The following is a 17,618-nucleotide window of genomic DNA, read 5'->3' on the forward strand; positions in this document are numbered from 1 at the left end:
GTTCAAAAATAAACATATCCAGGTGTTAGAATGGCCAAGTCAAAGTCCAGACCTGAATCCAATCGAGAATGTGTGGAAAGAACTGAAAACTGCTGTTCACAAATGCTCTCCATCCAACCTCACTGAGCTCGAGCTGTTTTGCAAGGAGGAATGGGAAGAAATTTCAGTCTCTCGATGTGCAAAACTGATAGAGACATACCCCAAGCGACTTACAGCTGTAACCGCAGCAAAAGGTGGCGCTACAAATTATTAACTTAAGGGGGCTGAATAATTTTGCATGCCCAATTTTTCAGTTTTTGATTTGTTAAAAAAGTTTGAAATATCCAATAAATGTCGTTCCACTTCATGATTGTGTCCCACTTGTTGTTGATTCTTCACAAAAAAATACAGTTTTATATCTTTATGTTTGAAGCCTGAAATGTGGCAAAAGGTCGCAAAGTTCAAGGGGGCCGAATACTTTCGCAAGGCACTGTACATATGATATGAGTAATGTAGGGTATGTAAACATATTAAGTAGCATTGTTTAAAGTGGCTAGTGATATATTTTTTACATCAATTTCCATCAATTTTCATTATTAAAGTGGCTGGAGTTGAGTCAGTGTGTTGGCAGCAGACACTCAATGTTAGTGGTGGCTGTTTAACAGTCTGATGGGTTTTGTGTCAGAGACAGTTCATGCCTCTATATATCCCTGATACTCCAGCGGTAACTCTAGTTGACCTTTGACCCCTACAGAGTGATCTGCCCTTCGGTGGATTACCCTCCTGCCAAAATGTCCCAGCCCACTGCTGCTGATGAGGGGAGCACCTTCGAGCACCTGTGGAACACCTTGTAAGTGTACACACACACACACACACACACACACACACACACACACCGTAAAGACATGAACGGACCAGACAATTTCCCTTTTCTCTCTTGATACTTATTACATTTTAAACATAGTGCAATGACATAAAATTATCTATTCCGACTAGGTTTTTTTCACTTTTTGGTGAAGTGTTTCGGCTCGTTTAATAAAAATGTAATTGAGTTGTGAAATAGAGATGGTCATAAACATTCAGAATGTGCCCTATTTCTTCCTTATTAGCAATTCATTGAATTGGGGCAATCGCTGTTACCCAGAAGTAAACTCTTGTGAAATTTGGTCAGCTTTCTTATTTACTTCTGGGCAGAGGTGGCACCACAGCTTCAAAAGTGGCTTGGCAAAATTCGTACGTGTCTTTTCTGGGGCCTGGAGTTTTTCCTGATCTCATGACCTGGTCATGTAAAACTCTGGGTCCTATTCGTAGTCTATGACAGAACAGAATTTTAACTGGCCCGGACATGGAGTAGTTTTTAAATGCATTGGGGTCATGCAGGGCCTATACTGTAGGTTTGCATGTTTTCTCTCTATATGCAGCTATTAAAATCAAATTAAATCAAATTAAATTGTATTGTTCACTTACACATTTTTTTTGCATATTTATTATTTTAATAGCTGCATATAGAGAGAAAGCATGCAAACCTACAGTATAGGCCGTATAGGCAGTATAGGTTATTATGATATGTATTAAAAAGCTGTAAATCCTTAAGAATCTATTGACACAAAGACAATCTAGGCCTCCCGGGTGGCGCAGTGGTTAAGGGCGCTGTACTGCAGCGCCAGCTGTGCCATCAGAGACTCTGGGTTCGCACCCAGGGTCTGTTGTAACCGGCCGTGACCGGGAGGTCCGTGGGGTGACGCACAATTGCCTAGCATCGTCCGGGTTAGGGAGGGCTTGGTCGGTAGGGTTGTCCTTGCCTCATCGCGAACCAGTAAAAATAAATATTTAAAAAAGACAAGCTAAGGAACATAATAAAAAAATCCCCATCAGAGTCCATCAATTTAAGCTAGAGATATGTTTTTTTGCATGGGCTGTGTCTCAATTCACCGCATCCGCCTATGTTTCTCACAGAAATGTCTGTAGTGGGGCCTCCCGGGTGGCGCAGTGGTCTAGGGCAGTGCTAGCTGTGCCACCAGAGACTCTGGGTTAGCGCCCAGGCTCTGTCGCAGCAGGCTGCGACCGGGAGGTCCATGGGGCAACGCACAATTGGCCTAGCGTCGTCCGGGTTAGGGAGGGCTTGGCCGGTAGGGATATCCTTGTCTCATCTCGCACTAGCGACTCCTGTGGCAGGCCAGGTGTTTCCGACACATTGGTGCAGCTGGCTTCCGGGTTGGATGCGCACTGTGTTAAGAAGCAGTGAGGCTTGGTTGGGTTGTGTTTCGGGGGACGCATGGCTTTCGACCTTCGTCTCTCCTGAGCCCGTATGGGAGTTGTAGCGATGAGACAAGATAGTAGTTACTAACAATTGGATACCACAAAATTGGGGAGAAAAGGAGGTAAAATCCCCTAGAAACTAATAATGACCGCTCTATGGAAAGACAAGACTTTCACGAACAAGATGGTGTTTTCCGTTTTGCTCTACGTCCCTCTTAAGCACCAAAGGACTTGTCTGAAGTCGATAACGCTGATGTGGAAACTTCTGTCTGTAGCATCTGAACCGTTTGGGCTACAAACTAATATGACCCCTCTGTGGAAACAGGAGACTCTCACGAACACGATGGCGTTCTGTTTTGCTCACGGGACTCGTCTGAAGGTAACCCATACAAATGAATGGAAGTATGGAGGTAGTTTTGTGCCCCAAAAAATAAAGTGTTAAATATATGTTTAAAAAACAAAACTAAAACATATCTTGAGCTTTCCTAGATCTCCTAGATATACAGTAGGACAGACACTTCTAAACCTTATTCCTTATGATTTATTTTTTTTTTACAGTTTTTTTGCCATTTATGAATGTTATATTCAATGCGTTTCTATGGGCCATAGCGGTAAAGACCAAATTCAATACTTTATTAAATCATTTGTTACATTTTTTTTGATAACTAAAGGGGTCCTAAAATTCAATATCAAATAGGTAAATTATCCATCGTATGACCATCTTAAAACAAGTCCATTTGTTAGCTTAGTAAAAAAATAACAATGGCTTAGACATTTAGAGGTTAATATAATTTAACAATTTAAGTCATTACTCTATTCTTTACAATTGCATTCAATTTAGAATATCATTTTTTACATCGCAAAATAAGATGCTGCCCTTTTAAGATAGGACCTGGCTACGGTAGGCTAGCCAAGACACATGCTAAAGGGTATTTTTATAGTTTTCTTTTAGCAGACTATCAACAGTAGCCAGCATATTGCTAGTGTGCTCACTATTGAGGGTTTACTTTTGTAAATCACTTTCATATAATAAAACAAGCTCAGTGAGTAGATGATGGATGCTTCTTTTTGCTCAGGACAGCTTGCGTGTGCTGTGAGAAGGTAGCTATCAACTTCTGTACTGCTCGAAATGTGATTCGCGGGAGCGTAGTAGTGCTTGAATGAATGGCCAATCATATTGCTCAAATACAAATAGCACAACTTTGCTGCGTGTACTATTCAATGGTTTTCAATGGTAGACTGCGACAGAGCAGGTAATTGCTGAACTGGAACCTGACAAAATGCAGGCGGTCGGTGCTGCTGCTTGGCGGCGTCACACCAGATTGAACAGTACCGGAGGCTAATGCTGTCGCCACAAGTTTTCTGCCAGCTCTGCTTTTGGGTCCAAATGTGTTAACAGTTGAGAGTTTGGGTTGTGCCAGAGAGGAAGTCGCAAAAATAAAAAAACTTTCAGACAATGCCCCCTCCCCCCCCTTCCGTTAATTAACAACTGCGCACACAGGCTTGAAATCATCACTCAAAGATTTAAAGCACCGCCTTCGCCCAATCCTGATTCGTCCAAATAATCAATGATGAAAACACAAACACAGGAACTGCTGCTGCTAGCCATTCGATTACAGCCTTGACAGATTATAGTTTGTTCATATGTGAGTGATGATGGATCCTGGTCTTTGGATCTGAGTGAGAAGTGTTTGATCAGACTGTGTCTCTGTTGACCCCCCCAGAGAACCGGACACCACCTACTTTGAGCTTCCCCACGGGGGTCACTCTGGGGAGAGGCAGGCTCCCTCCACCAGCACCCCCAGTAACGCTACAGAGGTCTGCATGGACATCTACCACATGAGGGACATGAACGACAACGTCATGGTAGGAAGAAAAAGTCTAGTTCAACTGCAATTTAATTCACAATTTAATTCAATTAACAACACACTGTAAGGGCTGAGTTATAACTTTCAAAAATGTGCATAAAATCATGAGATTTGAGGAAGTTTGAGATATGATAAGATTTAGTCCTCACAAGAAGAAATACGTTAATACAGACGAGTGAAATTACCACCATACACTGAGTGTACAAAACATTAGGAACACCTTGATATTGAGTTGCACCCCCTTTTCCCCTCAGAACAGCCTCAATTGGTCGGGGCATGGACTCTACAAGGTGTCGAAAGCGTTCCACAGGGATGCTGGCCCATGTTGACTCCAACGCTTCACACAGTTGTGTCAAGTTGGCTGGATGTCCATTGGGTGGTGGACTGTCCTTAATACACACAGGAAACTGTTGAGCATGAAAAACCCAACAGCGTTACAGTTCTTGACACAACCAGTGCGCCTGGTACCTACTACCATACCCCGTTCAAAGGCACTTCAATCTTTTGTCTTGCCCATTAACCTTCTGAATGGCACACATAATCAATATCTCAATCATCTCAAGGCTTAAAAATCCTTCTTTAAACCAGTCTCCTCCCCTTCATCTACACTGATTGAATTTACCAAGTGACATCAATAAGGGATCATAGCTTTCACCTGGATAGTCTATGTCATGTACACTTAATCTAGTAGCTAGAGCGTTGAACCAGTAACCGAAAGGTTGCAAGATCGAATCCCCGAGCTGACGAGGTAAAAATCTGTCGTTCTACCCCTAAACAAGGCAGTTAACCCACTGTTCCTTGGCCATCATTGAAAATAAGAATTTGTTCTTAACTGACTTGCCTAGTTAAATAAGAAAATTAAAAACGCATGTCCACTCAGTTTATATACTGGACTAGTATTTTAGAATGGATTAATGCTTTTCTTTTCACGTTGACTTTGTGGCGGCGTGACATGCGTGGACAATAACAGACTAGCCGGTATCAGGTCAGGGTTGTTCCTGTGTTGGTGGGGCGTGGTTTTCCCTCCATTGAAGTAGAGATTCCCTCCTCATTTCCCTCTCCTGCGGAGCCCTTTCACTCCCTCAGTACTCTGTGGTGAGTGGTCTGGGATTAGGGGGAGGTTAACACCTTAATTAGAGAGCAGCAAGCCAAGCCCCACACACACACACACACACAAACTTCTGCTCTGCCATCTGTAGCGTGTGTGTGTGTGTGTGTGTGTGTGTGTGTGTGTCTAAAACAGCTGCAACAGTCTAGAAACTGCCATAACATTATTTTCTAAATGTTTAGACACAGCTCTCTATTGTAAACAGACAACTTCAATTATTTTTCAATGTGTTTGGCAAACAGATACCTTGTCAGTGCTTTATGAGGAAGGCACCAATGGACTAGAGAGTGTGTTGTTTTACCTGAACACCATCAAACAATGCTCACACGAACAAAATCTATGAGAAGAGGACAAGTCATTCAATTACAAACAAGCCTTCTGATGTACAATATTGGACTGATCCAATATGTCACTGGGCAAGCCTGGACTTGCCTTGCTAGTTAATGAATAGTCATGAGGAACAAAAAAATGGGAGGTCCTTACATTTGTTGTTAGATGCAGAACTAGTTGAGAGGGCCGAGACAAGACCAGCAGCAGAGGCAGGTCAAAAAGAAGCGAATGAACCGTCATACGTCGTTCCTCCATCACGACCCAACCCGGGTTCTAGTGAGCGGTTCACCTGCCCTGTGGATCTGAAAGATGACTAGTGTGGTTCATAGCAGTGACCGCACCTGATCACACCTGACCTTACCGCTCCCCTTCTCCCAGTTCCATCTATGACCACCCGGTCAGGGGAGCGCCATTCTCCTTACGACCGCCCTCCGCTCTCTACAGGACATCTAAAATGTTGTATGTTAGTGACCCCGGGCAGCACTACACCACGGTAAGGTGTCTGACTTTTATTTCTGCTATTATGCAGTATGTATATCTGTTTTAGTCTACACACCTGTGTGGATGTCATTTTGATGTGTCATTTTTGCGAGAATAACTTATTTTTGGTTGGATTGTGTCATTGGTTTTATTTGGGAATCAGTCACAGTATTGTTCTGTAGTACGGTTACTCAGAACCATAATTTGTGTTGACTGGTTATTCAAGTAGGGTAGGCGGATGAAGATGTAAGGGGGTCAATGATAGGTCGGTTGCCTCCTGTTCTTTTGCTTTTTGTGTAAATACTATTTAAGAATTATCACAGAGTAACTAACATGATAGATGACTAGTGTCATTTTACTGTAATATTACAAAAGATGTATCTCATGGATTTAACTATACTTCAAATCCAATCCAATTTTATTTGTCACATGCGCTGAATACAACACCTTACCGTGAAATGCTTACTTACTGACTGGAGTCCATCCATATTGTTGGTATGTTTCTCAACTGTATTGACATTGGTACGCTCTTTTGGCTTTATTGGGTAGATGGGGGATATAGAGTTTGCTATAAAGAATTATAGTCACCATTCCAGTTCTGATATCATGGGACTGGTTGTCACAGTCGTTCACAATAACAGTTTTGAAGATAAATATTTCAATGCACACAATTTTTTGTTGTGTGAATTCCATGAATCCCGAGTGGCACAGTGGTCTAAGAAACTTCATCTCAGTACAAGAGGTGTCACTGCAGTACCTGGTTTGAATCCAGGCTGCATCATGATTGGGCATCCCATAGGGCAGCGCACAATTGTCCCAGCATCATCCGGGTTTGGCCAGAGGAAGCTGTCATTGTAAATAAGAATTTATTTTTAAACTGACTTGCCTAGTTAAATTCACAACAACAAAAAATCTCACATCGGATGTAAGAAGTTGAATTTTGCAACTTTTTTTCACGAACAGAGAATAATTAATGAATTAATGAGTAAGAAATCATAAACATAATCATTAGGATGGTCAAAGATAAACACTGTTCCTGGACCAGCGGTTCGGGGAAACTTCTAACTACCCCAGTATAACAAACACTCTTTACTGGCGCTGGGGTTGAATTACCTCTAGGTGCAGATCTTGGATCAGCTTACCTTCCCCAAATCTTAACCTTATCCTCTTTACTGCCACTTCCCATTTCCTCCCAATAGGGGGCAGACATTCATGACTTCATGATCAGAGTTTAGACCAAATTGGTGATGTAGCAGTTACCAGGCGCTAATCTACTCCTCCCAAATATTCTGCTTAGTCCAGACATGCAATAAAACGCATGATGCCATGAAATGCATTTTTCATTGCATCCTGATTGGTAGGGATATTTATTGTATTTTTATTGTGTCTTCTCACTGGGCCACATGTGTCAATTCAATGTCTATTCCACATTGGTTCATTGTAATTTAATTGAAATGACTTGAAAACAATGTTGATTTAACCAGTGTGTACCCAGTGTGTTATTTCAACGCAGTAAATTGATAAGAAGATAGATGAAACGTTTTTAGATGCTGTGATTAGCTCAGGACGCAAACAGTAGGTCACCGGGAGTGCACTATTCTAACACATACACACACACACACACACACACACACACACACACACACACACGCGGCTTTTGCTCTGTTTCAACTTGTTATAGATCAAGCTGAGACATTATGACATAGCACACCTGTGTGTGTGTGTGTGTGTGTGTGTTTGTGGTTACCTCTGTGACTACAGTATGTTCCTCAGATGAACTTGTCTAAAATGTTTTCTAGAGATGACAACAACAGCTGGACTTGTCTCACTATAGTGGAAACTCCCTTTACGAACCAAGGTCTCTCAAATAGATACATGTTGCATAGTATTAACAGTAAAAACAATATTAAGAACACTTTCTATGAACCGTCTTTGTGTACTACAAATTATGAATGCATTTATACAGGCTGTTATAGGAAACCACTGGTTTTTCCCAATGTCCAGAGCAAGCCTTGAACTATACATCCAGCCCAAGCCTGGTTTAATCAGGAATGGGTCTTTATAGTTGCATGTCAGGTACACTCTTAGAGGGGGGGGGCTCTCTATAACCTAAAAGGGTTCTTCGGCTGTCCCCAAAGGAAAATAAAAAATGTTGGTTCCTGATTAGGACTGTTAGTTCATCCCTTTGGGTTCCATGTAGAACCCTTTCCACAGACAGAACCCAAAAGGGTTCTACCTGAAACCAGAATGGGTTCTCTTATGGAGACAGCCGAAGAACCCTATTGGAACCCTTTTTTCTGAGAGTGTAGTGTCTGGTGTAAGTTCCTCAAATGGTGCATGGGTCATGATCCAGTGGTGAACGCCTAGGTTCTGGCTAGAAATAGGCCTACTGTTTGGTTTTTCCTGTACGGGGGGAATCAAAATTACTTTCGATGAGTCATCATTGTTTTAAACACTTAGGGAACCACACAATCCGCTGCTTGACAACAAACCCCAGTCAAAATGTGTGAATTCAACACAGTATTGATATGACATGGGCCGCCTGCCTCACAGACAATCCTATGCACTGTCCTTATATGGGCGCACCACTATCTCCCCTCCTGTGACCTTTGAGCCCGACTCCTAAACTTTTTTAGTGTTTTCCTCATTCCCCTCTGTCTCTTTTTCTCTCTGGGACAAATGTCAGACAGACAATGTTTATCCTAGCTGTGCGGGTCTTCACTATGCATTCTCCAGCGTGTGCATACTTGCGCTGATGTTGTCGTCTGAGTCCAGGCATGCTGTAATTAGAACACTGGCGCAATTTTGGGTCTCTCTCCCTCTTTCTTTCCCTCTCTCTCAGTTCATCCCCTGTCGTTCTCTCTGTCAGTGGGTTTTTTTTCTAACCTTTGCCATTAAAGGGTCTTTGAGAAGGGGTGCTGCTGTGTTTGGGAGAGTTGTGTCCATCGATGCACACCCCTCTACCGATCCTACAGGCTATGCTTCCTTTTTCTTCTTGCTTTATTTTGCTCTGAAACTTCTTAGGAGTTTGTGTTGTGAAAGTGAATACAGCCGGTTGGAAGGATGTACTACGTGAAAAAGAAGGTAACTCTTGGTGTTTGATTTTATGTCTGTGTGTGTTCAACCTTGTCTTGTATACCTGTGTTTTGCCCAGTTCATTGCAGTAGTAGTGTTTTGATTGTCCAGGGGTTGTGAAGGGAGATCAGGTGGGGAAAGATGTTTTATTTTTTTGAATGTATTTCTCCACAGTATTCCACACTCCATTGCACAATGATATTGCTTATATTGATGACTCATAATTATTAGTTGTGTGCTAATCTTCAATCAAGTACAGTAGTCACTGCACGAGTTAGCGACTTTATTATGGCCAGAGGTTTTCCCTCTCTGATTATTGATGATTGAGGTTGTCTGTTTTCTTCAAGCTGTTCCCTCCATGTGCAGGTAGTTTGGCTAGTGATCTGAAGTTTCTCACCACAGAGTTACACATTTCCCCATGGAGATGGCACTGGCAGGCAATTAGGCAGATCACAGATTACATTGATGTTTTACAACCTCACCCAGCCCCCCCTGGGGGGGATACAATGTGGGGGTCTACACACACACACACACACACACATTTGTTTTACTATCCTTGTGGGGACCAAACAAAAAATTCCAATTCAAAATCCTATTTTCTCTAACTTCTAACCCTGAACCTAACCCCTAAGCCTAAAATAGCCTTTTTCCTTGTGGGGACTGGCGAAAGGTCCCCACTTGTTTGAATTTTCCTTGTTTTACACACACCTCAACAATTCCCATCCCTCCCTACCCCTCCAAAAACCCTTCCTTTGAGTGTTGTAACCTGAACCCCCCGATGAGCCCAAAAATCCCTGTATGTCTCTCCAGGTTGGGCCTTACCTTTTCCTTAACAATTTCCTCCTCCCTCCCTCCTCCTTTCCCTCCCGCCCTCCTTCCCTCTGTGCAGTCCCAGTACAACCTGTTGAGCAGCAGCATGGAGGCGAACCTGGGGAGCCAGCGAGCGGCGTCCACCAGCCCCTACAGCTCGGGGGAGAACACGTCTGCAGTGCCGACGCCGTCCCCCTACTCGCAGCCCAACAGCACATTTGACGGCCTGTCGCCGGCGCCAGCTATCCCGTCAAACACTGACTACCCTGGACCCCACTGCTTCGAGGTCACCTTCCAGCAGTCCAGTACTGCCAAGTCCGCCACCTGGACGGTGAGTTTCAGATCATGTCGACGTACACAGACAGCAGACATACATGCGCACGCAAATGTTACAAGCTAACGGGACGGCGAGGGGTTGTTTTGTCTCTGTCTCTCTCTTTATTCTGCTCTCTCTAGTTTTTCATTTTATTGTCTGTTTCAGTGTCTCTGTCTTTCCTAGACTAAAAGGTCATGTTAAAGTCACAAACTAAAGGTGCTGGCTAAGGTGCTACTTTCCCTGAGAACGGACTGACATTGCTGCATTAGATCAGTGAAGTTCTCTTGATGAGATGGGTTGTTGGCTGCAACCGAGGATATATTTATGTCTATTGGCTGCAACCACTCTTGTGACAGAAGACTGAGTTGCGGGAATCTGTGCGTTTGACTCTTCATGAGTTCAAAGAGTAGACACTGACCAAACTATTCTAGTATCAGTATAAGACAGTGATCTGTTTTTCAAGTGATTGAGAGTTAGTTCTGTTGTTACTTTCTTCATCCCAGAACTGATCTGTTATTGATACCATACCACAAGCATGACTAAAAGGTTCAGTACATACGACTCAGTTCAAAATGCTTCCATTTAGGTGCATGCAACACGTGTCAAACAAAGTGGGCGTGCAGAGGGGAAGAGATTTTTGTCGGGGGGACAATTACTTTGTAGCGCCTGACAAATACAGCTCTGAACAACAATGAATGGTTGTACATGTTTAATGATTTTAAATATACTGTAGTAACTGATTAAGAATGTTAGTTCACCTCTTTAGTTTAAAAGTCAATCCTGGTTTGTTTGTTTTTACCTCTTTTGTGCTATCTGTTGCAAGATAGGATTCCCGTTAAAGAAAGTCACTTTCTCCATTAATATAAAGGGAATACCTGGGAACATATCAATATTCACATTTGTTTCACCTGAAGAATTATAATGACATGTATGGATTTGACATACACCCAATCCAAACTAAATCGACAGTCTAGGAATGTATCTAAAGACACTTGAAACGGGAGCTGCTGCGATGTGATTTGTCTGAGCTGAAAAAGAGTTGCCTCCCGAAAGGTGTCGCCCCAGATTGTTACAGAGTTGACCTCTGTTTGAAACGTGAACCTGTGTTTCCTTGCCTGTGGGGGCTTTTTGGCTGTGTCTGTCAAGCGTACTCAAGCGTGGGGGACTTTATTCAGGGCTCGATGGCAGTAAGGATCTGTAAAAGGATCCCCCGGCCACTGAGGCGCTGCCTTCTGACCCACCACCAAGTTACGTCTTTCTTCAGCCCTTCTCTTGGCTGTCACCCGCGTCGCTCCGGGGCTCCACTCTGTCCCCACACATAGACTTCCTCTTCAAAGTGTCTGTCAACTGTTCTTTGACACAAGCTTTTCCCCTTACCTGTCTCATGGCGACTGAGGACACACTCGGAAAATAACAGCTCCGTTGTTGTAACTAGACAATTTACAGGGGCCAAAGTTTTTTTACATCAGGATAATCTATGTGCCCTTCCTTTGACAGATTTTAGGAGAGGAGCCTACTGTAATTGCAGAAGTGGTGTTAGTGTTTGGTTTCTTATATTCTATAGTTTGTATGATTGATAGTTGGAATCCATCACCTTATGTTGAATGAGAACGGATGAACTATGTTGTTACAAATCCGAAACACTCCTACCTGAGGACTGAGGTCGGGCGATATTCAAGTAGAGACAGAAAACGACTTGACTGAGCAGCGCACACACAGGGTGATACACACTGAGTAATACACTCCTTACAGGCCCACTGCTTTATTTGAAAAATCACAAAATGGTTGCCCCTCCACTTGATTTGCTATTAAGCTGAGCGATGGGGCTGGAGAAATGTAAACCAACTACTCTCAAATTCTTATTCTTCAAGAATCAATGCGTTTATGTAATTAAAGGGGCAATCTGCAGTTCAAACAATAACAAATAGTTTACCCACCACTGACTGTTTTGGTACAGCTGAAGGACTGCTGTGTAACCATTCTTAAATTCATAGACAGATCTATGGATGCAAGGACTGACCATCCGTGATATCAAAATTATAGTTCTAACCATGTTTTGAGGCTATACAGTGTTTGTTCACAATTATATTGTCTACAAACAATGGAGTAAAACAAGCTTATATTAGGGGTTCTGACAGTTGAAGTAAGTTCGTGACGCATTGGTAAGTTATATTCTTCAAGAATCAATGGGTATACATTTCATTATTTCAAAGTACAAAAATGGATTTACAAATCACAGATTGTCCCTTTGATATACATACAAAAAAAATGACTGTAAATATCACAGAGTGGGCCTTTAAGATAGCACAGGGAGAGTCCTTACACCCTGCACTAAACTGCCTTGCGTGTCTGCCTGACGGAACAATTAAAGCAGTATTGTTACCTGACAGTTAGACAGAGTGGGAGAACAATGTTAAGTATCTCGGTGTGAAAATATACCCTGTTATTACATTAATTCATCATTTTGTACAGCAAATGCTTAGGGGAAAGAAGATGACCTTGCAGAAAAAGTGGATTTGTAAAAGTCTGGGATGATTGTTATAATTGGTCCCCTATTATAAAATATGGAATTAGAATATGAATGGTATCCAACTGAAATATGAATGTTACAAAAAAAGTTATTCTCAATTTGTTCTAGACAGACAAATGAAGAATAGATGTTTGGATTCACGTAAATATACAGTGCCTTCAAAAAGCAGTCACACCCCTTGAACTTTTCCACATTTCTATGTGTTACATCCTGAATTTTAAATTAATAAAACATTTAGATTTTTTTTGTCACTGGCTTACACACATACCCCATAATGTCAAAGTGGAATAATATTTTTCTAAAATGTTCTAAATTAATAAAAAGCGAAAATCTGAAACGTCTCGAGTCAATAAGTAACTCCTTTGTTATGGCAAGCCTCAATACGTTCAGGAGTAAAAATGTGCTTAACAAATCACATAATAAGTTGTCTCGACCGTCTGCAATAATAGTGTTTAACATTATTTTTGAATGACTACCTCATCTCTGTACCCCACATACAATTATCTGTAAGTTCCCTCAGTCGAGCAGTACATTTAAACACAGATTCAACCACAAAGACCAGGTAGGCTTTCCAATGCCTCGCAAAGAAGGGCTCCTATTGGTGGACGGGTAAAACAGCAGACATTGAATATCCCTTTGAGCATGGTGAAGTTATTAATTACACTTTGGATAGTGTATCAATACACCCAGTCACGACACAGAGGTCCTTCCCAACTCAGTTGCCGGAGAGGAAGGAAACCACTCAGGGTTTTCATCATGAGGCCAATGGTGACTTTAAAACATTAACAGGTGTTAGTCATTTATCATTCACTCTGTCATTAGGTTAATTAAAAACTGAGGATGGATCAACAACATTGTAGTTACTCCACAATACTAACCTAAATGACAGAGTGAAAAGAAGGAAGCCTGTACAGAATACAAATATTACAAAACATGCATCCTGTTAGCAACAAGGCACTAAAGTAATATTGCAAAAAATGATTTGGGGCAAATCCAATACAACACATTACTGAGTACCACTCTCGATATTTTCAAGTCTAGTGGTGGCAAAATCTTGTTATCGGTATTCTAGTAATCGTTAAGGACTGCGTAATATTTCAGGATAAAAAAATAAAGGAATGGAGCTTTCCACCAGACACTGAGAGATTAATTCACTTTTCAGCAGGACAATAACCTAAAACTCATGGCCAAATCAACACTGGAGTTGCTTACCAAGAAGACAATGAATGTTCCTGAGTGGCCGAGTTACAGTTTCGACTTAAATCTACTTCAAAATCTATGGCAGGACCTGAAAATGGTTGTCTAGCAATGATCAACAACCAATTTGACAGAGCTTGAAGAATTCTGAAAAGAATAATGGGCAAATGTTGCACAATCCAGATGTGGAAAGCTCTTAGAGACTTACCCAGAAAGACTCACAGCTGTAATCGCTGCCAAAGGTGCTTCTACAAAGTATGTGTGTATACTTATGTAAATGAGATATTTATGGATTCAGGATTATATATCTCTATACTAAGCACCAAGGTCAGTTTAGCATTTTCTCTCCTCTAATGGTTATGGTTTGGGAGACAGTAAACTGATCCCAGATCTGTGCCCACAGGCAACTCCTACCCAAAGCACTAAACAAAAGGAGCATTTGTACTCGAGTAGGACAACAAATCAAAGAAACCCCCAAGACAGGACATAACAATGTTTGTCAAGTCCATTCGTGGACCATTTGCATCGCAAATGCTTTTTTGGGCTACTAGTAACATGTCAAGCGTGAGTTTCTGAAAAGAAAATAGCTTACCGTCAAGCCGATAGGAATGAAAGAGTTGCTTCTAATGCAGGGGGATTCCCAAAATGGCAGGAGAGTGTGTAACACCTTTAATCCTGCGTCGGGCCCGTGCTTGAACATGAATCGGCTTGGGGATCAGTGTCTGTGGGGAGTTCAGACACTGTGTGGTGGACTTGAAAGGGTTAAGGTAGGAGAAGAGGCTGGGTGGTTGCAGGCTTGTGGGGGCCCAGGCTATGGGGAATGGCATCGGGGCATATTGACTTCACCTCCTAGTTTTGGCCGTCACCTCTCAGCTACTGTAGGAGGCACTGGGCTTTGGAGAGATTAACTCCTTAAATACTATGGCTGCTGTTCAGACAGACTTGGTTTGTGTTTGCAAGCAGCTTGTTATGTGTTAAAAAAATATTAAAAAGGTGACATTGCCACTCCAATGAGTTGCCCTTGCCAATAGGACCTTTTCAATGACACTTAACTTTAAAATGTTCTCTTTTACCTGGACAGATGAGGATTTGGAGTGCTGTTGTGTCTGTGTGGAGAGTCTGTATGGTCTTATGTATTGTAGGCTATGGTTACCATGTTGTTGCCATTTACATCCCAGCAACAATCTGTACTTAGGAATGAACATTGAATTGAATACACTAACTACTTGACTGACAGCGGTCATCAGTTTTAGGCTGCAGTATTGGCTATTTGAGGGAGTTGACACTTGCTTTGGTTACTGTAGGTGGAATAGAATAGAAGGCACGGCACAACACAAAGAATACCTTGTGTTTCATAAAAACCCCCATCATGATTATTCACACTGAACGAATCTACCCAAGATTACTTTAAGCCACTCTATTTACAAGTGATCTCATAGCTGCTGTTATGGGTGTCTGTCTGGTAAACAACACATTATTCTGTATTAGGGATAATTGCTCCCAAGCATGCACCATCCATCCTTCAAATGAGCCCTTTGCCTCCAAAACTTCAAACATTCCTGGAGCTCTCAGAGCAAGAAGTGTCATGATGGGATGAAAATGACATCTAACGCCTCAGCCCTTTTTCCAATAACGACCCATCGGCGCTCCCGATGCTCCGACAACGCTCCGACAATGCTCCGCCACTCGGCTGGGTGTGGATTGGGATGAGGAAGGGACAGGCCGGAGCATGCTCTGTATCCCAGCGTGTCAGGAGTTGCTCTTCCCAGCTATTAGCCTCTCACAGTCAGGACGCAGGCCCGAACATGCCCATAGAGTCAGACACCGACCGCACATCCTTTCGCTAAGTCTACCCCATCCACACCACTGCCTGTCTGCATGTGTGTGTTGCCACAGCTTGGTAACATGCACACACACACTTGATAATGAGGATATTCAAACACACATTCACACACGTAAACACACATAGAATTGGAATCAATTAGCCACCTTTTCTGGTGTTACATCCTCGCACTCTTTACTCACACAAATTTCCATAGACACTCCATCAGGCTTTGGAGCAGGTAGCTCCTGTTTTGATATGTATCAATCAAAATAGTAATCTGTACATGAAGCATATCAATAGGTAAAGGTGTTGTCACTTTTTGTGCATTATATCAAACTCAAACTCTTTACATTATACTGGACAAAAATATAAACGCAACATGCAACAATCTTGAGTTACAGTTCTTATAAGGAAGTCAGTAATCATTGGAGGCAGTTTATGGTAGAGAAATGAACATTACAGCTCTGGTTGACATTCCTGCAGCCAGCATGCCAATTGCACATTCCCTCAAAACTTCAGACATCTGTGGCATTGTGTTGTGTGACAAAACTGCACATTTTAAAGTGGCCTTTTGTCCCCAGCACAAGGTGCACCTGTGTATTGATCATGCTGTTTAATCAACTTCTTGATATGCCACACCTGTTCGGTGGATGGATTATATTGGCAAAGTAGAATGCTCACTAACAGGGATGTAAAGAAATTTGTGCACAACATTTTAGTGAAATAAGCTTTTTGTGCGTAGGGAAATTGTATGGGATTTTTAAATTCAGCTCATGAAACAAGGGATCAGCAGTAGATGTTATGTTTATATATTTCTGTTTGTGTATATCAAGAGTACAGAGTTTATCATATAGATTTCAAGCATGGATTAAATCTTGTAGTGGAGATACTAGGCTATCTGCTGACAAGTCATTACCCTTACACACCTTTCCCAGCCAACTTTAGCCACAACTAGCTAACAATCAATGAAAGTAAATGGGGCGTGTGTGCAATTGTCAAAATTTCCTGGACAAATTAACTCCATATTTAAAAAACAAAAAAACAACATGCAAACATTCCCTATTCACTTCCATTGATTTCTAGCTACCAGTAGCTAAAGTTAGCTGAGGTTTATGGCTGTGAAAACCAAACCATCGATTGCAGTTTCTCCTGGCACATGGACTACTTTCAGGGTGCGGAACCATCTAACATCAATTCGTGAAATCTTGAACAGATTGTGCTTAAAAAGGCAACTTTTACCTGGAGCTGTGGAGCCATGAGCAACATCAATACACTTCCAGTAATATTGATAACTAGTAGGTACATCATAAACAACGCGTCTTTTTAGACTGCAGATATGCATTTAGATTGTTCTGTGCTTGTATAGGTAGGCCTGCAGTTATTCTTAGTGAACAATATTCTCAATTAATTTGATCCACATTTGGAGATGTTTGCAAGTGCAACAGTAGCTCATTATTCCCAAAGCAACAACCACTTCAAAAGAGACCAGCTGTTCAGTTTATATATATATGTTACCCCCCTGTCCGCGTTATCAGAAAGCACAGCATTGATTTTCACTGCTACGCAAACGATACACAACTTTACTTTTCTGGGTCACCAGAGGATTTTAGCTCCAAAGATAAATTATTAGACTGTATTAGTGATTTAAATACTTGGAAGACTCATAACTTTCTCCAGCTAATTGTTGGAGCCAAAGCACAGAGAGAGTATCCAGCCGCACATTTTAATTCACGGGCAATAAAGATAAAACACCAGGTAAAAGACCTAGGTGTTAGTTTAGATTCTGAACAAAATTTTAAAATCACACATTAGGAATGTGACCAAAATAGCTTTTTACCACC

At 41.9% G+C, this 17,618-nt stretch overlaps 1 protein-coding gene across 2 annotated transcripts in view; it reads left to right on the top strand.

Moving 5' to 3' along the window:
- Positions 1–740: 740 nt before the first annotated feature.
- Positions 741–17,618, top strand: part of tp73 (tumor protein p73) — a 31,021-nt gene continuing 14,143 nt past the window's right edge. The window contains exons 1-3 of one of the 2 annotated variants that reach the window (XM_064923166.1): positions 741–829; positions 3,963–4,104; positions 9,989–10,240. In XM_064923166.1, coding sequence (XP_064779238.1) covers positions 771–829; positions 3,963–4,104; positions 9,989–10,240 — 453 coding nt within the window. In that variant the 5' untranslated portion in view covers positions 741–770. Of the gene's footprint in view, positions 830–3,962; positions 4,105–8,723; positions 9,109–9,988; positions 10,241–17,618 lie in introns of those variants that run through there. The other variant, XM_064923165.1, reaches the window with a different exon arrangement.

Source organism: Oncorhynchus masou, chromosome 18 (assembly GCF_036934945.1).
Source record: "Oncorhynchus masou masou isolate Uvic2021 chromosome 18, UVic_Omas_1.1, whole genome shotgun sequence".
Lineage (NCBI taxonomy): Eukaryota > Metazoa > Chordata > Actinopteri > Salmoniformes > Salmonidae > Oncorhynchus > Oncorhynchus masou.